The sequence below is a fragment of the Carassius carassius genome, chromosome 7 (genome assembly GCF_963082965.1).
Source record: "Carassius carassius chromosome 7, fCarCar2.1, whole genome shotgun sequence".
Taxonomy (NCBI): Eukaryota; Metazoa; Chordata; class Actinopteri; order Cypriniformes; family Cyprinidae; genus Carassius; species Carassius carassius.
In genome coordinates this window covers 30,651,596-30,677,765 of record NC_081761.1, presented here as the reverse complement: position 1 = coordinate 30,677,765, position 26,170 = coordinate 30,651,596, and the positions used below count along the sequence as shown (strand labels likewise).

At 36.6% G+C, this 26,170-nt stretch overlaps 1 protein-coding gene, 2 long non-coding RNA genes and 1 pseudogene across 6 annotated transcripts in view; 1 reads left to right on the top strand and 3 right to left on the bottom strand.

Moving 5' to 3' along the window:
- Nucleotides 1-776: 776 nt before the first annotated feature.
- LOC132143153 (lipoyltransferase 1, mitochondrial-like) lies at nt 777-1,988 on the bottom strand (annotated as a pseudogene).
- Nucleotides 1,989-3,816: 1,828 nt separating this feature from the next.
- LOC132143154 (uncharacterized) lies at nt 3,817-17,051 on the bottom strand. The gene is made up of 4 exons (XR_009434201.1): nt 16,934-17,051; nt 12,940-13,175; nt 5,758-5,850; nt 3,817-4,502 (listed from the first exon to the last, which is right to left on the bottom strand). It is a non-coding gene; the product is annotated as an uncharacterized LOC132143154 (long non-coding RNA).
- LOC132143909 (uncharacterized) lies at nt 4,765-5,386 on the bottom strand. The gene is made up of 2 exons (XR_009434295.1): nt 5,256-5,386; nt 4,765-4,882 (listed from the first exon to the last, which is right to left on the bottom strand). It is a non-coding gene; the product is annotated as an uncharacterized LOC132143909 (long non-coding RNA).
- A 163-nt stretch (nt 17,052-17,214) lies between the features above and the next one.
- The window catches only part of pnpla6 (patatin-like phospholipase domain containing 6), a 33,484-nt gene continuing 24,528 nt past the window's right edge, over nt 17,215-26,170 (top strand). For all 4 annotated transcript variants that reach the window (XM_059554533.1, XM_059554531.1, XM_059554532.1 and 1 more), the window contains exons 1-8: nt 17,215-17,277; nt 21,503-21,585; nt 23,485-23,541; nt 24,110-24,197; nt 24,366-24,540; nt 24,615-24,755; nt 24,891-25,050; nt 25,983-26,063. In XM_059554533.1, the coding sequence (XP_059410516.1) occupies nt 21,541-21,585; nt 23,485-23,541; nt 24,110-24,197; nt 24,366-24,540; nt 24,615-24,755; nt 24,891-25,050; nt 25,983-26,063 (747 nt within the window). In that variant the 5' untranslated portion in view covers nt 17,215-17,277; nt 21,503-21,540. The remainder of the gene's footprint in view (nt 17,278-21,502; nt 21,586-23,484; nt 23,542-24,109; nt 24,198-24,365; nt 24,541-24,614; nt 24,756-24,890; nt 25,051-25,982; nt 26,064-26,170) is intronic.

Below are 26,170 nucleotides of genomic sequence, written 5' to 3'. Positions count from 1 at the left end.
ATTTTTAAATTTTTTTTTATTATTTATTTATTATTATTATTTTTTCTATCTTTTATTGTGTTGTGCCCTCCACACCTGTATTTTCGTTGTATAAAAATTGTTTTGTGCCATTTTGTTGTATGCAGATTTTGTATTCAATAAAAAAAAAAAAAAAAAAAAATATATATATATATATATATATATATATATATATATATATATATATATATATATATATATTATTATTATATATATTTTTTTTATATATAAATTTTTACACTCATGTATGTATATATAATTTACATATGTGAGCCTGGACCATATCTTTATTTAATATCCTAATGATTTTTTGCATAAAAGAAAAATCGATAATTTTGACCCATATATATATAGAGAGAGAGAGAGAGAGAGAGATGTTTGCTATTTCTACAAATTTACAGGGGTGACATATTCAATCAAGATAGATATACATTTTGTGGGATATTAATATTTATTGATATAATAGTATTAATAATATAACACAATGTATTTATTTTAAAATACAAAACAATATCTTAATTTTTTTTTATATAATTTATCATGAATATAATCTTTATTCCTATGTTATTGCTCTATTAATATTTGGATGCATTTAATGGTTTAAATGAATTAGATGTGAATTATGTCTGCCCAATGCTTAAATTTTCAAAGTATTTCATCACAGATCTGTGTTTTTCATATCAAATCTCTGTAAACTGTGACTGAGCAGGAGACCACTTTAACGATTTTGAAGGCAAGTATCACATAATGTTCATTTCTGAATTTATTTTTATTCACATCACTGAAACCACACCAGCACACAAACTATGAAACATTTCGGCAACATCCGCAGTCATTGAAATGGTTCTCATGACCGAAGCCACCAGCACCACGGCTTCATTCGGACAGTATCCGCTGCCATTCATAGCTGATGTAAACTGATTCACCATCTCTGAAAGAAGACCGTCTTCCAGGATTGCCATGGCACATTGTTCTACAGCACCATTTTTGGTGTCCATATCAAGCTTAATAGTCACACCATCCCATTTGTAAACATTGAATTTTTGAGTTCTGCCATAAATCCACTTCCACGTCTGCAGATCCCGTGCCATCTTATGAATGCCAGGCATGAGAGCATCAAGAGTGGGATCTACTGTGATGACTATCAAATCCAACTTCATTACTGTACTGGGAAGCAACAGCATCCATGATAGTGAAAGAGTCAAGAGTGGGATCCACATCCTAAAGGTTCTTGACAGGGGAAGGAACGCTTGGGATAGCGTTGCTTTTGATAACTTCAGAAGTGTTATTTTTCAGGACTGAGGACAATATTGAACGGTCAACAGAACACATTAATGTACATTGATGATGAATTTCGCAGCAGTGCCTGATATTTTGTAATGGCCATTTAAACAAATATCAAATCTGTCTGTTGCTGCGACATCTAGATCGGGTCTCAGTGCTTTTAATGCACTGGTAACGACTTTGAGGTATTGAGGTCGTATTTCTTCTTGGAGGAGAAGAAGGTCATGTTGATGTTTCCAAAATCATGATTGACCGTCCCACCTCCACTGCGACGCCTCGCTAGTGGGATCCCCAAGCATCTTATCAGGGGCAGGTTACGCTCCTGCCAGGGGTTCTGATGCCCTCCGATGACCACCACGGGACAGTTTCTCCAGAATAACAGCATGCTTCTGTTTTTCAGATCGACGTGATCGTGAATCGAGTCTTCTAAGGCCAGGTTCTCAAATATGCCAGTTGACGCAGATTTTAGGATGATACCAGCTTTTCCCATCTCATCGAAGAAGGTTGACACATGCCCTGTTTGACAGTCTCAACATCAACAATGACTTTTAATCTCTCCAAAAGTCTGCAAAACACGAATAAACCACAGTTTATTCATTTCTGCGGTATGTAGCATAAACGTTTGGCCAAGAATGAATGCACTTGGAATACAGATCTGCACTGTTTTTGCAATGTTTTTCCCACGCCTCTAGCAGTGGAACACTAACGTTGACATCTGGGTTGACAGGATCCCATTTACTGTCAAAGCATAATAAAAGTCCTGCACGTTAAGATGTTTAAAAAAGAGATTTTTGTTGGCAAATTGGGTTGGAACAGTTGTTGAATGAACAACTAAACTGAACTATTATGCCTGTCTATCTGGTGGACTGACAGTTTTATTGATCACTGAGAGAGCTTTGACTTATGATGTTGGTTATGTAGTAAACTACTTTTGCCATGTTGCTGTATAGCTTAGCTTGCTACATTTCACAGGGCTGTAGCTTTAGTTTAGTGAAGCTTTATTTAAAGATCAAAATACGCTTCGGATGTTGAGAATGCGTGATTTGTTGCTGCTGAGGTAAATGGATGCTCTCGCTCATTCTCTTCTGTCTCTTTGCTATGTCTGTAAATGGTGGTTAAATAAAAATTCTTAATTTTGATCCGGCACAGACATGTTACAGTTATAATATAGGCTAGTCAAAAAATCATGGCAACAAATTTAGGCTAGGGTTAGGAGTGCAAAAATCACTTTTATAAGGTATTTGAACACAGTTATGTGGCTGCAGTGTGTGAAAACAACTAGCCTATAATGGTAAAAATCAGCTCACTCGTTGTTTTATTATCCCCAAAAAATCATAAACCGTCTCTCCACATGACAACGGTTAAAGTCCCACCCATTTATGACACTCTCTGCTCTATTAGCATATACACAGCCCTGAGTGAGAAGCTACGGTCCTCCATTACTGTTCTCTTGTTGTTGCTGCTGGAGATACATTGTCAGTTCAATCAAATCTTGACATTTTTGTTTTAATATAAATTTGAACGTTTAAGTTAATAATGAGTCTTTTAGAATTTGCTCATAAAATGCAATGTATTGTTAAGTTCTTTTTCCAATTGTATAATGATCATTATGTTATGTGGGGATTTTAATCAAGTATTTTTTGTGTTTTTCAGCTGTTCGGAGGAGTGTTTGTTAACTCTAGTTAAAGCAGTCCAGTTAAGAGAGAATCCGGAGCTGGTGACTTTACTGTTTGAGGTTCTTGACTTCTCTCTCCGATTGGAAAGTCAGTTACCCAACAAAATCTGCAGGTCTGTGGGGAGTTTCTTACGTTTCTCTTCTGACAGACTCAGCCTCACTCTACAACCTAAAGCTGTCTCTCTCAGAGGAACAAGGCTTCTTTTCAGACACCTCACAAACATAGTTCGCGAACCAGATTTCACTACACTGCAGTGAACTCTCTCACAACAGACACAGAAGAGAAGACAATGCTGGATAAAGTCATAGTTTTTGTTATTTTTGGACCAAAATGTATTTTCGAAGCTTCAAAATATTCTAACTGAACCTCTGATGGCACATGGACTACTTTGATGATATATTTCTTACCTTTCTGGACATGGACAGTATACCGTACACACAGCTTCAATGGAGGGACAGAAAGCTCTCGGACTAAATCTAAAATATCTTAAACTGTGTTCCAAAGATGAATGGAGGTCTCACAGGTTTGGAACAACATGAGGGTGAGTCATTAATGACATAATTTTCCTTTTTGGGTGAACTAACCCTTTAAGAAATAGAACTCCTTAAGATTCCCATTCACACTAATACTAACAGCCATCGCAAACTATCTTTTTGCATTGAAATAGTACTGTCAGGTTTTATTAAAGAGGCAAAGTGAGGAATTGGCACTGATAAGGTATGGACACGGTTATTTTTGTTCCTGAGATTATTGACTATGGATTTGTAGGAGTTTCACCCTTTCAGGTGCTAAATCTATGGGAGAAGAGATTTGATCTCTTGAGTGTTGACGGGCTGCTGTTATTGATGCTCCAGAATCTGTCCTGATCTAGTGTCTCTCTGCGTTCAGTGTTGACAGGCTGCTGTTACTGAAGATGCTTCACTGCTGCAGTGTCTCCGATGTCCAGCAGGAGGCAGCGGCTGCTTTGCTCTCGATCCTGCAACACAGGCTGGACTTATCCTGCCGCTCTGCTCTAGATCTGACGACAAACATAGACTCAGAGCCACTACATCTGACCGCTGACGACTGCTGTGTGATTTCTAGAGTCATTCAGAAAGCTCACTCAGACACAAAGACTCAAGAGACACAAAGCTAATTCTGCAGGACTGTGAGATTCATACAGCTGGAATGGATCAGCTGTTCCCAGTGTTACATTATGTGCAGCTGTGATGAGAAGCATCAACAGATCACATTCACACACAGATCCAATATAAAAGCATTAATTATATACAACACATCTCTTGCGCTCTATCTTTCAGTTGTGATAAACCTTTGCTGCTTCAGTTTCTGGCTCATGTGAGGCCTGAAGAAGCCCAGTCTCTCTCTGGATCTCTGGGTGAAGAGCTGGATCTCAGTCCGACTCAGCTGGATCTGCAGGTCTGTCGAGGTCTGAAACTGATTCTGGAATATTCTGAAGAATTGACAGAACTGGATCTGAGTCAGTGCCATCTCACCGATCACAGTCTGGATCTGCTGCTCCCAAACCTCCACAAAGCACAGAACATTAAGTGAGTGACTGGAGAAATGCAGAGTGTACATTCCTCAAGTATAATGTAATAGTTGTTCAATTCAACTCTACAGAAAATTCAGTTTTTACAATATTTAGTAGTATATTATCAGTGGTGACTGTCATTTTATGTGCATATGACAGGAATTTTCAGAAAAATGAATACAAGATGCTCTCAACCAGACGAACACTATTAACAGCAATTATTATGTGATTGTCTAGTAAGTAGCAATATGTTAGTTGTTCATTTCTGTTTTTTTTTTCAGTTTCAGTAGCAATAGCATCACTGACACTGGGGCGAAGAAAATCCACCGGATCGTCACTCACAGCAGTAACATACAGACAGTATGGTGCGTGTCTGAGTCTCACAATCTAGCCCAAAGTTATTTAAACTTATTAAAATCTCAAAATATCTATTTTTTTTTTATTACGAAATAAATTTAAAGAGACAATGTATACTTGTCAGCTAAATTTAAGCAAAGCCTTTAGATCAAAGCTTTGTAGACATAAAAATCAGTCAAGTGTGTTCAAATTGTAACGGATAGTTTATATTGTCATGTGCCACAGTGAAAATCATTAATGATTTTAAGTGTGTTTCATTTACATTTGTACAAATGTATTCATTTATCAGATGCTTTCATCCAAAGCGATTTACAGATGAGGAATACAGGCAGCAGGTTGTAGCTAATATCATATATAATATATGTGTTTGTATCTGTAGGCTCTTCGACAACAGAATTTAATCCAGAGAGCTCTTCAGCACAGACCCACGTTCGAGATCTGGTGATCTCCGTAAACTCTCTCTGGAATCAACAAGCAGGTGAAATAACAAGTGGGAAATAATGAGGTAACGGGTAAAAGCTTTGAGGAATCTGCCCATCAGAGTCCCAAAGCAGAATCAATCAATCAGATTATAAACCACGTTTATTTTTATCATCACTTTCAATCATAATCAACAGTGGGTTTCTGTTGTATTAACTGTTTTGTAAAATGACAAAATCGATCATCTTTGTAAACAGTCTTTCCCATTCTCCACACTTTATATTATTTTTTAATTGCATACAAACAAAAAAAAACATTTTGTTTGTAAAAGTACTGGCATAAATCCTTATGAGTGTTGTAAAATAGTTCCAGTAGAGGGCAGCATCAAGAGCCAAGAAAATCCACAGAAGCTGTGGCAAGGAGGAGATAAGACATGAAAACAACCTAAAGAAAGAGCAAGTGCATTTATACCATTGATTTGCTGATCTTCTCCTCTTCATCCTAAAGAAGAGAAGATCATTTGCAAGCAGGCAGTGTTTGACCATCTGGGAGCACTAGTGTTTACTGCAAACACAATACAAGAGAGACATTATCCTCAGGAAATCACACTTGCCTCATTCCTGTGACTGAAATGTTTGGCTAGTTAGTTAAGACAGGAGGGTCAAACCTTCTTTTGTTTTTACACCTACAGTATTAATGTCATGGTACTAAAGCAGTTAGGATCTAACACAACTGTATTACAGGTGTTCGCAGGACTTTCACCTTACTGTTACTTATGTCAGTTTCTATTTTTTATTTTTTTATTTATTTTTCAAGGATAACTCTTATTTTTGGATTGAATCCTGTGTATTGTTCTTGGCCAGTGTAACTCTGTATGGTCATAAACTGTTAAACTGTTACTGTATAAATAAATAAATAATAAATAAATCCAACATGGTTTTTCCCCCAGAATGTTTGCTTTGGTAAGCCGTTTCGTACTGCCGAAACAAACTCAAAAAGAACTTCGTTACGGCCTGATTTTGTTTGAAATGACGTCATATCAGTTCGTTTTTCGATTTCGTTTTAAGTATATCAGGGCCTTAAACGGTGCAGTGAAGTAGGATATAACGTCTTTTCAAAGGCTGTGCGTACGGCTGTAATAATTCGCATACTATCCGTCCTAAATAGTATGCGAAACTAGAATTAGTACGTCCCAAATCATAGTATGTTGAAAAGAGTATTCCAAAGATACCCGGATGGTCTACTATTTCCGGTTAGAATTCGAAGTGCATATCAATGCACACTCTAAGTGCTAATATTGCCCACAACCCATTGCGTGCGGGAGGTTGTACAACGACAACGCCCTGCTTCTTCACTCCTCAACTTGGTAGAAGAACACATTGTAAAATGTATTGTGGAAAAAAAGATGGGAATAGTAAATAAAATTTTATTGGACATACAAGAATGAATGAAACGTTAACAGTTGTGGTGTGCGTAACTAGGCAACCACGTTGTCGTTCACGTTGTATGACGTCATCGAAGTATGTCCCAGAACGTGCATACTCTTTTGCTACACACTCAAAAGTATGTACATTTTCCTCACAAAAAAAGTACATACTTTTAGGTCGTAGTATAAGTAGGCGAATTGGGACTCAGTCACAGACACTGATCCGCTTCAGAGAGCACACCAGTAGCTTCAACGGACGAAAACACACACACACACACACACACACACACACACACACACACACACACACACAGACAGACAGTTGTCTTAATACACAATTTTGGCGAGTTATCTCAAACTTATTTTAAATGAGTTATAAAGCCTAAAATGACCGTAATGATTCTGGAGAAAATAGGGTAACGTTATGTGTCAGATCTGCGTCATGTGCATCAGGTTTTAAAGCGACAGAGCCGCTTTTAAAGTAAAACCCGCGAAAAGTCTGTCATTGATGTAAATAAAAGAACAAAAAAAGATGACATCACTCGACTGCTCTAGTCGCTGATTAACTTTTGTAGCTTGAATAAAGGTTAATCTTTATAGTTTATGCATATACAATTTATAGTTTATGTGAAGATGGTTTTAAAATCACTTCATATTTCAGAGCCTATTAAATAATAAAAATAATGGCTTTGTATTATACTGTAATGCTGAATGGCTATAATTAATAGGCTATGTAAAACTGAGGGAAAATGCATTTACTAGAGACACCAGTAGCAGTATTGGTATCATTACTTCATTAATAATAGGTTACTTAGTAAAAAGATATCATTAAAAACATTTAAAATATACGTGGGAAGTCGTGGCCTAATGGTTAGAGAGTCGGACTCCCAATCAAAAGGTTGTGAGTTCGAGTCCCGGGCCGGCAGGAATTGTGGGTGGGGGGAGTGCATGTACAGTTCTCTCTCCACCTTCAATACCACGACTTAGGTGCCCTTGAGCAAGGCATCGAACCCCCAACTGCTCCCCGGGCGCCGCAGCATAAATGGCTGCCCACTGCTCCGGGTGTGTGCTCACAGTGTGTGTGTGTGTGTTCACTGCTCTGTGTGTGTGCATTTTGGATGGGTTAAATGCAGAGCACAAATTCTGAGTATGGGTCACCATACTTGGCTGAATGTCACTTCACTTCACTTCACTTCACTATCTTTATTCTGTTTCTACATAAATTTGGAGGTTCAATGTGAAAATATGACAATATAAATATGCAATTAATCATAATTAATTACAAAAATAAAATGTGTGATTAACTAATTTTTTTACATTTATTTACAGACAACACTAATGTTTATTAGATTTTCTGTTCGATAATCCGGCCCTAAAATGGAGCTAATTGAATAGCACAACTCACCGGCCATTGGCAGGTGTGGCAAAAAGTTAGTTTTAGGCCTAATAGACCCGTCACAGAGGTCAGTTAATTCTCAGCACATAGAGACTCTTTCACCTAGATATCACACTATAGAGACTGTGTCTGTTCCCTGAACTAGAAAATACAAAAAACGTCCAAACCAAGTTAAGATTAACAATTTAATTGAGGTTCAACAAATAAAAAACAGAAGCAATATGGATAAACAAATGATAAAGCTTGGCTTATTGAATATCAGATCCCTTTCTACGAAAACACTTTTTGTAAATAATATGATCACTGATCATAATATAGATGTACTCTGTTTGACAGAAACCTGGCTAAAACCTGATGATTACATTATTTTAAATGAGTCCATCCCCCAAGATTACTGTTATAAACATGAGCCACGTCTAAAAGGCAAAGGTGGAGGTGTTGCTTCAATTTATAACAACGTTTTCAGGATTTCTCAGAGGGCAGGCTACAAGTATAACTCGTTTGAAGTAATGGTACTTCATATAACATTATCCAAAGAAACAAATGTTAATGATAAATCCCCTGTTATGTTTGTACTGGCTACTGCATACAGGCCACCAGGGCACCATACAGACTTTATTAAAGAGTTTGGTGATTTTACATCCGAGTTAGTTCTGGCTGCAGATAAAGTTTTAATAGTTGGTGATTTTAATATCCATGTTGATAATGAAAAAGATGCATTGGGATCAGCATTTATAGACATTCTGAACTCTATTGGTGTTAGACAACACGTTTCAGGACCTACTCATTGTCGAAATCATACTCTAGATTTAATACTGTCACATGGAATTGATGTTGATGGTGTTGAAATTATTCAGCCAAGTGATGATATCTCAGATCATTATTTAGTTCTTTGCAAAATTCATATAGCCAAAATTGTAAATTCTACTTCTTGTTACAAGTATGGAAGAACCATCACTTCTAACACAAAAGACTGCTTTTTAAGTTATCTTCCTGATGTATCCAAATTCCTTAGCATATCCAAAACCTCAGAACAACTTGATGATGTAACAGAAACTATGGACTCTCTCTTTTCTAGCACTTTAAATAAAGTTGCTCCTTTACGCTTAAGGAAGGTTAAGGAAAACAGTTTGACACCATGGTATAATGAGCATACTCGCACCCTAAAGAGAGCAGCCCGAAAAATGGAGCGCAGCTGGAGAAAAACAAAACTAGAGGTATTTCGTATTGCTTGGCGGGAAAGTAACATATCCTACAGAAAAGCATTAAAAACTGCTAGATCCGATTACTTTTCTTCTCTTTTAGAAGAAAACAAACATAACCCCAGGTATTTATTCAATACAGTGGCTAAATTAACGAAAAATAAAGCCTCAACAAGTGTTGACATTTCCCAACACCACAGCAGTAATGACTTTATGAACTACTTTACTTCTAAAATCGATACTATTAGAGATAAAATTGCAACCATTCAGCCGTCAGCTACAGTATCACATCAGTGCACTATAGACCCCCTGAGGAACAGTTCCACTCATTCTCTACCATAGGAGAGGAAGAATTGTATAAACTTGTTAAATCATCTAAACCAACAACATGTATGTTAGACCCTATACCATCTAAGCTCCTGAAAGAGGTGCTTCCAGAAGTCATAGATCCTCTTCTGACTATTATTAATTCCTCATTGTCATTAGGACATGTCCCCAAAACCTTCAAACTGGCTGTTATTAAGCCTCTCATCAAAAAAACACAACTTGACCCCAAAGAACTAGTTAATTATAGACCAATCTCAAATCTCCCTTTTCTGTCCAAGATACTAGAAAAGGTGGTATCCACACAATTATATTCCTTCTTAGAGAAAAATGGTATATGTGAGGATTTCCAGTCAGGATTTAGACCATATCATAGTACTGAGACTGCTCTTCTTAGAGTTACAAATGATCTGCTCTTATCATCTGATCATGGGTGTATCTCTCTATTAGTTTTATTGGATCTTAGTGCTGCGTTTGACACAATTGACCACAACATTCTTTTGCATAGACTTGAATACTTTGTTGGCATCAGTGGAAGTGCATTAGCTTGGTTTAAATCGTACTTATATGACCGCCATCAGTTCGTAGCAGTGAATGAAGATGTATCCTATCGATCACAAGTGCAGTATGGAGTACCTCAAGGCTCAGTACTAGGGCCGCTACTCTTCACGCTTTATATGTTACCCTTGGGAGATATCATCAGGAAACATGGTGTTAGCTTTCACTGTTATGCTGATGATACTCAGCTCTATATTTCTTCGCAGCCCGGTGAAACACACCAATTTGAAAAACTAATGGATTGCATAGTCGATATAAAAAACTGGATGACGAGTAATTTCTCACTGCTAAATTCTGAAAAAACAGAGGTGTTAATTATAGGACCTAAAAACTCTGCTTGTAATAACCTAGAACACTGTCTAAGACTTGATGGTTGCTCTGTCAATTCTTCATCATCAGTTAGGAACCTAGGTGTGCTACTTGATCGCAATCTTTCCTTAGAAAGCCACGTTTCTAGCATTTGTAAAACTGCATTTTTCCATCTCAAAAATATATCTAAATTACGGCCTATGCTCTCAATGTCAAATGCAGAAATGTTAATCCATGCATTTATGACCTCAAGGTTAGATTATTGTAATGCTTTATTGGGTGGTTGTTCTGCACGCTTAATAAACAAACTACAGCTAGTCCAAAATGCAGCAGCAAGAGTTCTTACTAGAACCAGGAAGTATGACCATATTAGCCCGGTCCTGTCAACACTGCACTGGCTCCCTATCAAGCATCGCATAGATTTTAAAATATTGCTTATTACTTATAAAGCCCTGAATGGTTTAGCACCTCAGTATTTGAATGAGCTCCTTTTACATTATAATCCTCTACGTCCGCTACGTTCTCAAAACTCAGGCAATTTGATATTACCTAGAATATCAAAATCAACTGCGGGCGGCAGATCCTTTTCCTATTTGGCGCCCAAACTCTGGAATAACCTACCTAACATTGTTCGGGAGGCAGACACACTCTTGCAGTTTAAATCTAGATTAAAGACCCATCTCTTAACCTGGCATACACATAACATACTAATATGCTTTTATTATCCAAATCCGTGAAAGGATTTTTAGGCTGCATCAATTAGGTAAACCGGAACCGGAAACACTTCCCATAACAACCTATGTACTTGCTACATCATTAGAAGAATGGCATCTACGCTAATATTTGTCTGTTACTCTCTTGTTCCGAGGTCACCGTGGCCACCAGATCCAGTCTGTGTCCAGATCAGAGGGTCACTGCAGTCACCCGGATCCAGTACGTATCCAAACCAGATGGTGGATCAGCACCTAGAAAGGACCTCTACATCCCTGAAAGACAGCGGAGACCAGGACAACTAGAGCCCCAGATACAGATCCCCTGTAAAGACCTTGTCTCAGAGGAGCACCAGGACAAGACCACAGGAAACAGATGATTCTTCTGCACAATCTGACTTTGCTGCAGCCTGGAATTGAACTACTGGTTTCGTCTGGTCAGAGGAGAACTGGCCCCCCAACTGAGCCTGGTTTCTCCCAAGGTTTTTTTCTCCATTCTGTCACCGATGGAGTTTCGGTTCCTTGCCTCTGTCGCCTCTGGCTTGCTTAGTTGGGGACACTTCATCTACAGCGATATCGTTGACTTGATTGCAAATAAATGCACAGACACTATTTAACTGAACAGAGATGACATAACTGAATCCAATGATGAACTGCCTTTAACTATCATTTTTGCATTATTGACACTGTTTTCCTAATGAATGTTGTTCAGTTGCATTGACGCAATGTATTTTGTTTAAAGCGCTATATAAATAAAGGTGACATTGACATTGACATTAATAAAGCTCACAATTATGGAAAGGGGTGTTACATTTCCGACGAGTGGTGTTTTTGTGCTGGTCTTGGCTTGTTTAGGCCTGTCATGGATAAATATGACATTAAAACCATGAGTCCCTGTCTTGAGTGATGCATTGAATCATTAATTAATTGAGTGACTGATTCTCTTTATAAATGAATAAATGGGTGGAACATTGACTCAATAGATTAGTAGTTCATATCTGATGATTAATTTAGGAACTGAGCAATTGACTGTCTCCGTGAAGTTTTTGGTAAAGTGAGTGACATACTTGATAATGTCATTTTGGACATCATTAAAACAACAATTATATTATTATGGTATGATAAAAATTACACACCCCTATATGAGAGGTAACTTCTCTAGGTACATCATACATCTTAACTTCCATACATCTAAACGTTTCAGTCTCCCACAGTCGTATGCATCTGAATGGAAGTCACTGCTTACTAATAATTACACAGTTTTTAGCAAAATAAGTTAAATATCAATCTAAATAGTTGGTGCCAGAATCATGGCAATACTGAAAAATAATTTTAAACAATTTAACATAACATTAGACAATTGTGTCATTGATCAAATCAATTTAATCTTTTTCACTTCAGAAACAATAGATTGGTGTCTGTAATGTTTAAAAAAAATAATAAAAGGAAAATAAGTGTACCTTTTTAAGTTTGTTCATTTATAAAATTGCACCAAAATTACTGTAATAGTTTATGTGCTTTCACTTTGTATTTCTCTCTTTTAATAATTTTGATGTACTGGAAATGAAATAAATCGATTTTTCTTTTATTTCAGAGCTGATGGAAGCGAATGAGGAGAGTGAAGAACCGAGTGAATTGGAGGAGAAAAATAATGTCAAACCTGCAGAAAAATCACTCAAAGACTAACAATACATTTTTAAAGAAAAGAAGAGCCAAGAAATCTTTCACCTGCACTTAATGTTGAAAGCGTTTCTCAAGGAAAGACAACCTTGTGCTTCACATGAGAGTTCACACTGGGGAGAAGCCATTCACATGTGATCAATGTGGGAAGAGCTTCACACAATCATCAAATCTTATGGTACACATGAGAATCCATGCGGGGAGAAGCCGCACACATGTGATCAAGTGTGGGAAGAGAGTCTTGAGCTTCACGTGAGACTTCATACTTGAGAGAAACTATTCACCTGTGAAAAGTGCAGGAAGAATTTCACACAAAAAATACATCTTAGGTAGCACGTGAGGATCCACACTGGAGAGAAACCATACCATAAATGTGGGAAGAGTTTCACAATTCATCACACCTTGAAAGTCACATGATGATCCACAACGGAGAGAAGCCATTCATGTATGATCAGAGTGAAAAGTCATTCTCAAACAAACAAAATCTTGAGCGTCACATGAAAGTTAATACAGGATTGAAGCCGTATACAGGAGTGATCAGTGTGAAAATGGTTTTATGGACTCTACAAAACAAAAAAACACATGAAAATCCACACTGGGGAGAAACCATTCATATGTGATCAGTGCGGGAATAGCTTTAAAGAAAAAAATAGACCTTAAGAAATACATGAGGATCCACCGCAGAAAGAAGCCTTAATGTTTACGATTCAGAATGAGATTAGGAAATTACTCAATACAATCAGAATTAAATCATTGTTAAATGACATTCATCTTGATCAGTTAACTCTCCGGCTTACCCATATCCTCTTAAGTTAATATCTGACTTATTCAGATAATTGTATCTTCCTTGAAATACACTGATCTTATCAAAGCACAGATCAGAGTTATAGATATGTACCTTAAATTTAGATTTTGATTTGCTTACACTTGCTTAAATGTAGGGTGGTTACTGAATAGTGTTGACTTTGACATCATTACTTCATACCATATGTTGAAATATTACAACCGTGTGTTATAATTATATAATAGTTAAAGGTGCTCAGTTAAAGGTGCTCTAAGTGATGTCACACATTTTTTGGGCCAAAACATTTTTGTCACATCCAGCAAACATCTAATAATAATAATAATAATATAATAATAATGAATTTTATTTCATGGCGCCTTTCAGAACACCCAAGGTCACCTGACAAGCAATATACAGATCACTGCATAAGACAAAACAAACAACAAAAAAACAGCATATACATATAAAGTGGATTTAAGTCTCAATAAAAAATATTATAAAAAAGCCTGTATAAAAAGATATGTCTTAAGACGCTTTGTAAAAGTCAACAAGCAATCACTATTGCGAACATCGAGGGGAAGAGAGTGCCATAGGCGGGGGGGCAACATAACTAAAAGATCTGGCACCCATAGTAGTAGGTCGAATCCGAGGTACCACAAGAGAAATTAAAGATGAAGATCTAAGTGCACGTGAAGAAGTATAAACCTGGAGAAGTTCAGTAAGGTATTGTGTTGCGAGATTATGAAGTGCCTTATAAGTGAGTAGCAAGATTTTGAATTCAACTCTATATTTTACTGGAAGCCAGTGCAATTGCTGGAGAACCGGAGAAATGTGATCAGTATAAGGTGTTCTAGAGAGAACACGAGCTGCAGAATTCTGAACCAATTGAAGCTTATGCAGCAATTTGGAGGGAATACCTGTAAGAAGAGCATTGCAGTAGTCTATACGTGAGGTGACTAGTGCATGAATGAGAACTGCAGTATTATTATTTGAAAGAAATGGATGTAGACAATTAATATTGCGCAAATGGAAGTATGCAATCCGTGTGATATTATTAATCTGAGCTTTAAAAGATAGTGTGCCATACATGTTGACACCCAAACTTTTAACCTGAGAGGAAGGACAGATTGCAGTATTATCAATGTGTAAAGAGAAACAATTAGATTTAGACACACAGCAGATCTAGTGCCAACAAGCAGAGCCTCAGTTTTATTGCCATTTAATTTCAAGAAGTTCGCTGAAAGCCAGTCTTTAATTTCAGCTAAACAGCTTGACAAAGATGGCGGAGGAAAAGAACCGGTAGGTTTGGTGGACAGGTAAAGTTGGGTGTCATCCGCATAACAGTGAAAATTAATACCATATTTCCTTAAAATATCACCAAGAGGGAGCATATATATAATGAAGAGAAGCGGGCCCAAAACAGAACCCTGGGGAACACCAGCGGTGACTGTAGATAGTCTTGAACTAAAACCTTTTAATTGAATACGCTGACTGCATCCAGATAGATATGAACTAAACCAAGACAGAGCAGTGCCAGTAATACCAATGGAAACTAATCTGTCAAGAAGTATGTTATGTGAGACAGTATCAAAGGCAGCGCTCAAGTCAAGAAGGACAAGTATAGTTAAAAGCCCAGAGTCAGCTGCCAACAGTAGATCATTGGTTATTCTGAGCAGTTTAGTGCAATGGTGGGGACGAAAACCAGATTGGAATTGTTCATACAAGTTATTATTGGACAGATGTTCATGAATTTGAATTGCAATACACTTTTCAACTACCTTAGAGATGAATGGTAAATTTGAAATTGGACGAAATTTTTCAAAATCAAATGGATCACCCCCTGGTTTCTTAAGTATGGGTGTAATAATAGCAGATTTAAGAGATGGAGATACAAAACCAGAACCAAGTGAAGCATGAACAATTTTAGTAATCAACGGCAAAAGGGCTGGTAAACAAGCTTTTACTAAAGGAGTTGGTAGAGGGTCTAATTGACAAGTCGAAGATTTAGATTTACCTATCAGACCCACTATCTCTGAAATAGTTGGTAGTGTAAAGTCAGAGAAGACAGAGTGGGGGGGTATGTGAGTGATAGACTGACAGGAGTCATTTTGAAGAGTACCAGTAAGTAATTGCCGATGTACATTTTCAACCTTAGATGTAAAAAAAGTCAAAAAGCGATCACATAAGTCAGTGGAATACATATCAGATGGCAAAGAATCAGGTGGTTTCAGAATATTGTTTACCACCAAGAAAAGAGACCTAGAGTTCCCATTGCTAACTCCAATTACATTGGAGTAGTAATCGGATTTAGCTGTAGTCAGTGCATTTTTATAATTTTGAATATATTCAGCATTAGGGTTGGATATCGTTTAAATTTGAACGATTCCGAGTCCGATTCCTTGTTTCAATTCCGGTTCCCAACGATTCTCGATTCTTTTAAGAGGCAGGGTCAAAAAAAGTTTAAGATATTTTAAATGAGCTTAGCTAACCAACTGTCTTTCTGAAGAAAATAGTCTGACCTTCTCCATCAATTTGAATTCTATGAACTTTTTTACTTTATTAACTTTCTTATTAACAATCTTGCTGCAAATGTTGCATTTTGCCGAGATTTCGTTTTGTTTCGAAAAGTGAAGCCACACTTTGGACCGCCGACGCACGCTGTCCATGTTCGATCGCTCGTTATACCAAAACTTCCGGTGGACGCTTCTTCGTTGGTGTTCAGCGGTTTCTTCTTCCGGTCGGCGCCGGGCGGACTGTGAATCGAAACTTCACGCAGTTCAGGTGTAAACCAAGGAGCTGAATGCACAAATGAAACCCTTCGAGTTATCACGGGTACGAATTCATCTAAAAGCATGTTCAGTCCATCATTGTAATATTTTACCAGTTCATCAACAGTAGTGAAATCAGATTTACTGGAAAAGATGGCAAGTTCATCAGCAAGAGTAGGCAAATCAATCCTCACTATCCGTTAGCTGCTTGTCCCCTGAACACACTGTAAAAAAAACGGGGTCTCTCTAGACACCACAGGCTCCACAAACAACAAGAAAAACAAACTGGGCTCACCCGCACCAGAAAACATAAAAAACTGTTCCAGCCAATAACCGACAAGAAAGATTTGGGGGGTTAGTGCACGGATGAGGAGGAGGGAGGGTCTAGCCTCAGTATTGTTTGACAATAATTTGAACGTCAACAAGAAGTTTCGACTCCCGGCATCGCTTAGAGCACCTTTAATCATCATTTCTTCAATAGAAGACTTACCCATGTAAGTCACCCATTTGGTGTGGTTTGTATAGTATAAAAAAAAACCTGCCTCATAAAAATCGTCCATCACTTCTTACATTTTCCTGTCAGGTGTTTCTGTAAGGACTAAATCATAAAACACACCAAATACGTCAGTAAGCTAAAAACTAAGAAGAACGTTTGGTAAATAACAATGGGGGAGGGAATCAGTGAAAATAATTTTCCTCAATTTTGATTGGTCGGGTTGTCCTAACTGATTGGTTGTTGCACTGACTGGGCGGAGCCTACACAGAGCTCTTTCTGAACCGATGTTTCCGGTTTGACCGTTGTTTTGACAGATCAGGACGGACCGTCGCTTTCAGGTATGGATATAAACCTGTTTTTTATACAGTCTATGGTATAAACCAAACAAGCACAATCAACTGTTTACCCAGATTCTGTGAGAGAAGAGTGTATATGTAGTGTTAGTTTGCCGGTGGAGGTCGCAGATGGTGCGCAGTGTTGCTCCGCCGAGGTCACCGCGCAGCATCACACCGAACACGGACAGAAAACGTCGAGATCTCACGGCTGAGTCATCGCTTTCAATAACACACACATATCTGCGATCAGTTTATTAATGCTCATTGGATTAGCTTGTTTGCTGAGACATGTTTGAACCCATGATCAGCTGATGAGACACATCCATGTGATTCTGTTTCATTATTTCATCATCTGACGATGTGTTCTGCGTTTCATATCACACGGTGATGAGCGTAAATTATGTTTCATGGATCCTGGTTTGTCAGGTATATTATGCTATAGCAGCATGTGATGGACTTTGGGCAGTAGAAGATACAAAGATCTGGACAAGGAGCTCTTTTTCTTAATACATGTAGTGTAGAGTTTCCTGTCCCACTACTAATCCCATTAGCTGTTGTTCATTTACTGTTAGGAAAGATAGACAAATTATCTATAATCAATGTAGAATGAAAAGTAGCTAGTTGTAAAGACACCAACCTTAAAATGGTGGTTTGTGTTCATCCCACCTGAGAGAGCTTGACCTTCTTGGTTGTATCTGTTTATTAAAATTATACAAAATTGTCACAATTTTGCCACACTAGGCTGAATTGATGGTTAATTAATTACTAAACTAATCTGAATGACAAAAACATGACTCACACTTTTAAATATTTGCTGTATTATTTATTTATTTGAAATATCATGTATATTGTCATGTATATTATTTTTGTTTTTATGGCTAGAAAAACTAGGTATTTCCCAAATTTTTCTTATTAAAAAAATAAATTAGTGATGCATCGAAATGACTTTTTACAGAAACACCAAATTCAAAATTAACATTTATTTTGATCTGAAAAGCCAAAATATGCTGTTCAGGGTGTCCTGTACAGCTGAACAAATGTTGCATATCTCTACTCTGGCATTATTTGTGGTCATGGTAAAGTGTGCAACACTGCTCTGATAAGTTTAGAACTGACACAGTCAGAACACACTATCAGAGTGGCATTCATTTTTCGGTCAGTGGTTTTGGCCATCTTGGCCGAAACTGGAAAAATCTTTTTATTTCTCATTGTTTTGGCTGAACATTTTAGGTCCCCAAAGTTGAATGGCACCGTCTTTCAATGTTAAAGGAATAGTTCACCTTACCAAAACATTCCTCACCCATCTTCTTTCACCCCTCTTCTTTGCAGGTACTATTTTGTAAGTAGTAGCAGTTGTTCCCATCAAAGTCATGCTTGAGTTTATACACGAGTCGTCTCTGTCATGCCACAAAATCTGTATGCATACAATTTGGAATCAAGGATGTTCACATTGTGTTTAATCTGTCAGTCACACTTCTTGACCACTGAACATGTCTTATATCGTGACAGTCTCAGCTTTGCAGCTTTGATGGTTCTTATTGAATCATCGAGTGTTGTATTTGTCAGTTGGGGGCTTTAAAACAAAACTGTGTCTGTGTATGTGGCCATCTTTTCTACTTCTCTCATGTTTAAGGGTGCATAGTAAGAGCATTGTTAACCGAAGACAATGCCTATTAGAAGGTGCCCATTAGTGAGTAACGAATACTGGCCTTTCAGCTTTTCTCTCTCTTCCCCCTGTCATTATTGCCCTGTGGTTTTCATTCCCTCTCGTTATTCTATAGCGTGTTATTGAATGTCAAAGATTTTCAATGCTATTTGTGCCTATAATCAATCTGAATGTGATACAATCACTCGCTGCAGCTCTTTCGTCTGTATAAACCGTAAACTCTCATAGTCTCCAACCATCAGCAGTGCAGACACACTCAGAATCAGACGTGTGATCATCTCAGTAATCTAATCCTCGCTGTCCACCCTCAGTGATTTCAGTTGTTGTGACGTCATCAGTGAATGGCTTTAGATAGACTCATGCTCAGTTTTTTAGGTGTAGATGGGAGGTCAGCATGTGTGTTTGTTGGAGGTTGTGTGTGTGTGCTGAACAAGAAGGGCTTGTGTTGTTTGCTGCAGAGGTCAGCAAAATCAGCATGTGTGTGGTTCAGTGTATACGCAGTCTGCTCGTGCAGCCCTGGATGTGAAAGGAACAGGGAAGTTATCAGTATAAAATTCACACTCACACTGTACAGTTGAGTATATATATATATATATATGTGTGTGTGTGTGTTTTATTAAGTGTCTGTCTGGTTGTCTGGATGATGACATCAGTTTGGGGAGGGCCTGTGATTGGATAGATTTCTCTGCTGATTGTGATGTTTGACTGACCTGTTTTTTAACACTGTTTACATTAACAAACAATGTCTATTTCTCCATTTGCCAAATACAGTGAATCATTTCTGGAATACTTAAATACTGGCTGTACTTGTTTGTGTGTTTGTATGGTGCACATTAAGGTACTGAAAATGTTATAATGTTTTTTATAAAATACTTTTATGTAGGTTGAGATATTATAAAATGTCAGTGTTATTTTAGCATGTGTAGCTTTTCATATTTATATGTTCAGTTTGAGTTTTAGGAATTGTAGTTTTTTATATAATATATATAATAATATTTTTAATCATGTTTTAGTTTCAGTAATTTTAGTACTTGAACTTATTTCTATTTCAGTTTAGTTCCAAAAGCAACATTTTTGGCAGTGCTATTTTTTAGCATTTATAGCTTTTATGTATATTTTTAGTTTTCATTTTAATTTTAGTTTGAATTTTAGTAACTGTGCTAAAATGTGTTCAGCTGTTTAATAAATGTGCCTTTGTCATTCACCTTTAGTTTTAGTAATTTTAAACTAATTTTAGTAATTAAACTTTTATGTAATTTTAGTTGCCAAGGCAACATTTCTAATTATCGTTTAAGATTTGTAAGTTCAAGTGTTTCTTATATTATTATTATTATATATTATATTATTATATATCTTAATATATATTTTAATTTAATCTTTATTTCAATGAATACAAGACTAGGATTAAGTTGTAACAGCACTGTAATATGCTTTATACACAATTTTAAATATGAATGACAAATTTGTGTTAAAAAATTATATTTTATAAGCAAATTACGTGGTATACTGTAGTTATTACTACATATTGTGTATTTTAACGTGACTGAAAAGCTGTTCTATTCAATCATCATCCATGATCTGTTTAGGGCTATATTTTCTGGATTCAGTTTTTTGACTGTTTTAATGGTTAAATTAAATTTTATTAATCAAAAGTATATATAATTAATTGAAATCATGAAATTTATTTAACAGCAATTACTTAGAATGTGGTTTTAATTTGATCACATTCTGTTTTTCATAAATTTTCTGAGGTTCATTTTAATGGTTTTGTTTAATTCTGATCAACTCTAATTGATTTTATACAAAATGATGTATTATTTTATTTATTTTTCTTTTCAGAAATACTGTGTGTATTTACATTATTCTGCTGAAATAAATAAATAAATTCTGGTAAATATTCCTTTATTAATAATAACTTTTTTTTAGCAGTAGTACTAGCAATCATTACATTTAGTCTGTCACAGTTTCTTCAAGTTAAACCAAACTTTTATTTTGATTGGCTGCTGTGAAGACGTTTAAGTTTCTGTTTGTATATGATACAACAATTTTTTTTCCTCCAAATAAACGGTCAAATGCTCATGAAGTGACTCTCAGAGCAGATCATAATCATATATTGAGGCTGAAATCACCGCGGGCGTCATGCACACTTTAGTACAAAACCGCACATCTTTGCCATTCATTCACACAAAGACACACAGAACATGCAATTCATATCTAAATACTAGTATTTTTGCAGTTTAATATTAACAGATACTAGTCCATATCACGTTTTGATTTAAGTGTAATGACCTACTTGTGACATTCTGTGTTATAGAGTAAATTCCGTTTTTAGACTGGATTCCACAATTCCGTCTGTATTTATCTTATAATGTAAATCATAGGGTCCATTCTGTTTATTAATCTAGTACTATTTTATTTTATAATAAAATGCATCCACCTGATTCCTGTAATGTGACTGAACATGTGCATAGCAAGTTTTTTTTTTTTGGCTGTCTGCAGTGATTCTTATTGAATGTGTTTGTGCATGTTGCATGAAGCCTGTTGTCTTGCCGTGTGTTGCAGCATCTGTCGTTGATGGCCCGGCTGTGTGTTGAGGTAGAATGGGACAGAGCACATCGGGCCCAGAGTCCACAGAACCTCCACAGGTGAGCAGCACCACCCTAATGCTTTACCTCACACACACACACATACACAGACCTGAACGCTCTCAGTCTGAGCGTTCACATGTTTCTCCAAATTTTGACTCCAAATTACACTGTGGCCCAATTTACATTTGAAAACCCTTGGTAAATGTTCTCATTTCCATATTCACATGGTTAGTAACAAGCGAGCTGCCTGTTTTGATAACAGTGGAAAAGTCTGCTGTAAATCCGTTCCTTTGTTTACTAAGTGCATGAATATTTATTGAGGCATTTATGAAAGGCTGCACGTTTTGGTAAACGTTTTACAACTAGAAAATATTTCTCGGTCCTCAGTTAAAAACCCACAGTGAAGTATTGTGGGAAAATCACTTATGTTTTGACTAGGACTTCTTGCTGAATCTCTTCCCATCACAGATTCCCATCATGCACCTTGCACCTCATTTACATTCCTTCAGAAACCCCGCCCCTGCTTCCACCAATCTGTTCATTCGTCAATATCAGCAGCTGTTCACTTTTGTTTTACAACCTTCTTTTCCTTCTCTTTCAAATCTTCTTTGTGCAAGTCATTGACAGCTGTGTTTTGTGGCTGGGCAAGTTGTCTGCAGCTGTTGTGATCACATGACTTGTTTAGAAAGGTTTGTTGGTGTGATCAGTAATGCTGAACAGAACAGATTTTTTTGCTCTGTCATGATAGGCAAAGTGAGAGTTTAGTTAGAAGATACAACTAGATGCCTTGCAGTTATCATGCAGAATTGCACAAATTCATATCTCGGTCCAAAGATTAGAAATCACAAGGGCGTATTTGCTTATTAATGTTTTTTTAGGCCATAAACAGTTTATATTAAGGTTTGATAAAAGTGCAATTAAACATTTGGATACAAGCTTGTAAAAAAAAAGTCATTTTTTGTAAAAAAATATTCAAATAATGTATTTTCACTTGAGGTAAAAAGTGCATTAATATAATGACATAGAAGACATATGAAAAAGTCTCTGCCGTGTTGAGATCACACTGGTTTAACTCCAAATATGTAGTGCACCTTTAAGACAATGAGCAGATACAAATGTAAGTGACATTTAAGAGAGATTCTAAATACACTCCGAGTTCATAAAAATGATGTTGTGATAAAGTCAGAGGATGTGTTAACATCTACATTCTTGTGTGGTTTCCACCAAAGACACTGCAGATATACCACCACTTCTGTTTTCACATACTTCATCATTTTTAAGAATGTTGCAATGCATGCTTGGCGAATGAAGCTCATTCTGAAGTGAATTTCCCTCATTCTCTGCAAAAATAAATACATAAAATAATCATTACTGCAAAAAAAAATAAAAAATAAATTTGTGTTCATTATTTTTTATTATTTACAGTACAAATAGCTAAACATTATTAAATCAAGGTTTACCTGAGAAGCAAAAATATTTAAGGTATTAAGTCTTCTAAATAAATATCAAAATGTCATTTTTTCTCAAGTAAATACTGGAGTAGTACAGCTGAGTAAGATATTAAGATATGGTTTTCAGAGAATATATAATAAATTAAGTAAAAAATGCTTTACAAAAAAATGAATAGATAAATAAATGAGAAGTTGAATTGGTTTAAAGGGATAGTTCACCCAAAAATAAAAATTCTGTTATTTTTTACTCACACTCAAGTTGTTTTATACAGGAAATCATTTGCAAAAAAAGTCATTTTTCTTTAGAAACATTTGGCCTTCTTAACAATGCTTTATTTAAAAGAAATGAGCTGAGAAAGAGAAGAATGAGTGAGTAGGAGAGCGACAGAGGGGGAATGGTTGAAGGAATGAAGGCACAATGGAGAGGAAAGGATTACATAATTATGGGAGTCTTGTGTTCTCACATAAAAGCTGGCTATATTAACATCCTGTGTGTGTTTTGTAGCTGGACAGATTTGGAAACATCAAGAGTTTAGTGGAGGATCAGCTGCAGACCAGCATGGTCAGTAAACACTCATTTAACACTGTCACACTGAATCATAGCCTTTGCAGAATTGTGCAGATATCTCATTTTTTAATTATGGATTACAAATAAATACTGACATGTAACATTTAGACGTTTGTATACAACAATATGTTGAAAATATTACTTAAATTTAAAATAACTGTTTTCTATTTTAATGTATTGTTTAATGTATTGTATACCTGCGATGGCAAAGCATCTTTACTCCAGTCTTCAGTGTCACATGATCCTTCAGAAACCATTCTAATATGTTGATTTGTTGATCAAGAGATTTTTATATGATAAAAGTTGGAAACAGTTGTGCTGCTTAATATTTCTGTGGAAAATGTGATACAATTTTATTTCAGGATTCCTTGAAAAAATTCAAAAGAACAGTATTTACTTATTAAATAAGCATTTTACAACATTTGAAATAAATGCTGCCATTAATTACAATTTAAATCTTTTTTGAATGTTGCCCAACCTTGGTTTTATGACACATGTATCTCACACTGAGACAAACTGATACACATTTTAATTGATTTTTCACTGTCCTGTTTCTGTACAGATGGTGGGAATAATAATCGGCGCTGGAGTCGCCATCGTCCTCATCGCTGTCCTCATATTTTTTGTCATGCGCAGAATTCAGCTCTGCAGTTAGTTCTCAAAAACTCTTATGTCAAATGAATATTTCGTATATTTCTATTTTTGTCAAGTAAAGTGCTGTTAATATTCCCTTTAATTTATGCTTTGAAATTTCTTTAATTGGTCTTAAAAAGTTTTTATATAATTTATATATATTTAAAAATGTTTCTTTCTCTCAGAACTTGAGGCTCAGGAAGCCCCGAAGTATCGCTTTCGTAAAAGAGACAAAGTCTTGTTTTATGGGAGGAAGATTATGAGGAAGGTGTCTCAGTCCACCTCTTCGTTAGTGGGCTCCGCTTCTTCCTCCAGGCCCCGCCTCAAAAAGAAACAGAAGATGCTGAACATTGCCAAAAAGTAGGTTTCTGTAATGCAGTTATCTGGTGATGTTCATTGGCTCAGATGATCAGGCGTAATTGTGTGTTTCTCAGGATCCTGCGTTTTAAGAAGGAAGTGCCCACTCTGCAGATGAAGGAACCTCCTCCGTCAGTGCTGGAGGCAGATCTCACAGAGTTCGACGTGGCCAATTCGCACCTGCCATCTGAGGTGCTCTACATGCTGAAGAACGTGCGGTACGCTCCCATTGTTTCTGAATTGATTCACATCAAGAGTGAAGTTAAAGAGAGCTTGACCAATCCCATGCAATATGGAATGTAAAGTATGATACACGTATAATGTATGCTTTTGGTGTGGCGTGTCTCCTGCAGTGTGTTGGGGCACTTCGAGAAGCCGTTGTTCCTGGAGCTGTGTAAGCACATGGTGTTTCTGCAGTTCCAGCAGGGCGAATATGTCTTCAGACCCGGTCAGCCTGATAGCAGCATATATGTGGTACAGGATGGCAAGCTGGAGTTGTGTCTTACTGGACAGGTGTGTGAATCCCTGATCCAATTTTAGTTTAGTATCATTGTGGTACTATTATAGATTTTATTAATATTTTGAATTCGTTTGTGTATTTTCTGTTTTTATTTTAAAGGGTTAGTTCACCCAAAAACGAAAACTTTGTCATTAATTACTCACCCTCATGTCGTTTCAAATCTGTAAGACCTTCGTTCATCTTCAGAACACAAATTAAGATATTTTTGATGCATTCCGAGAGCTCTCTGACCCTCGCATAGACAGCAAGGATATTACCTCGCTCAAGGCTCAGAAACGTAGCAAGGAGATTGTTAAAATAATCCATGTGACATCAGTGGTTCAACAGTAACTTTACAAAGCTATGATAATAATTTTTGTGTGCAAAGAAAACAAAAATAATGACTTTATTAAACAATTCATCTCCTCCGCGTCACCGTATAGCGCCATATAGGAGAGTATCAAATACGTAAACAACGTTCAATGATACGTTGTTTACATTCAAGTCGAAGCGAACAATGAAATACGTGGCTAAACAATGAAAACAATGTTTTTTTTTCTTTTGCACAAAATGTTTTCTCGTAGCTTCGTAAAGTCATGGTTGAACTCCTGATGTCACATGGATTATTTTAACGATCCTTGCTACGTTTCTGAGCCTTGATCGTGGTAATATCCTTGCTGTCTATGGGAGAGTCAGAGAGCTCTCGAAATGCATCAAAAATATCTTAATTTGTGTTCTGAAGATGAACGAAGGTCTTATAGGTTTGGAACGACATGAGGGTGAGTAATTGATGACAGAATTTTAATTTTGGGTGAACTATCCCTTTAATTTTAGTTAATGTTTTAGTGATAAAAGAAAATGAGAAATGCTTCCTTGGCAACTGCCACTTTTTTCTAATTATTTTATTTAAAGCATTAAACTATGACTCGCCTTTCTCTCCCATAAGGATGGAAAGGATGGAGTTGTCAAAGAGGTTTACCCTGGAGACAGTGTTCACAGTCTGTTAAGCATCCTTGATGTCATCACAGTAAGTCACACCCACAATTCCATTCTCTGTGCGCTCATGCTGTTTAACAGGACAGGAAACCCAGTTACTTTAAAAAATGTTACACAACCTTTGTTTGCCTCGCTTTA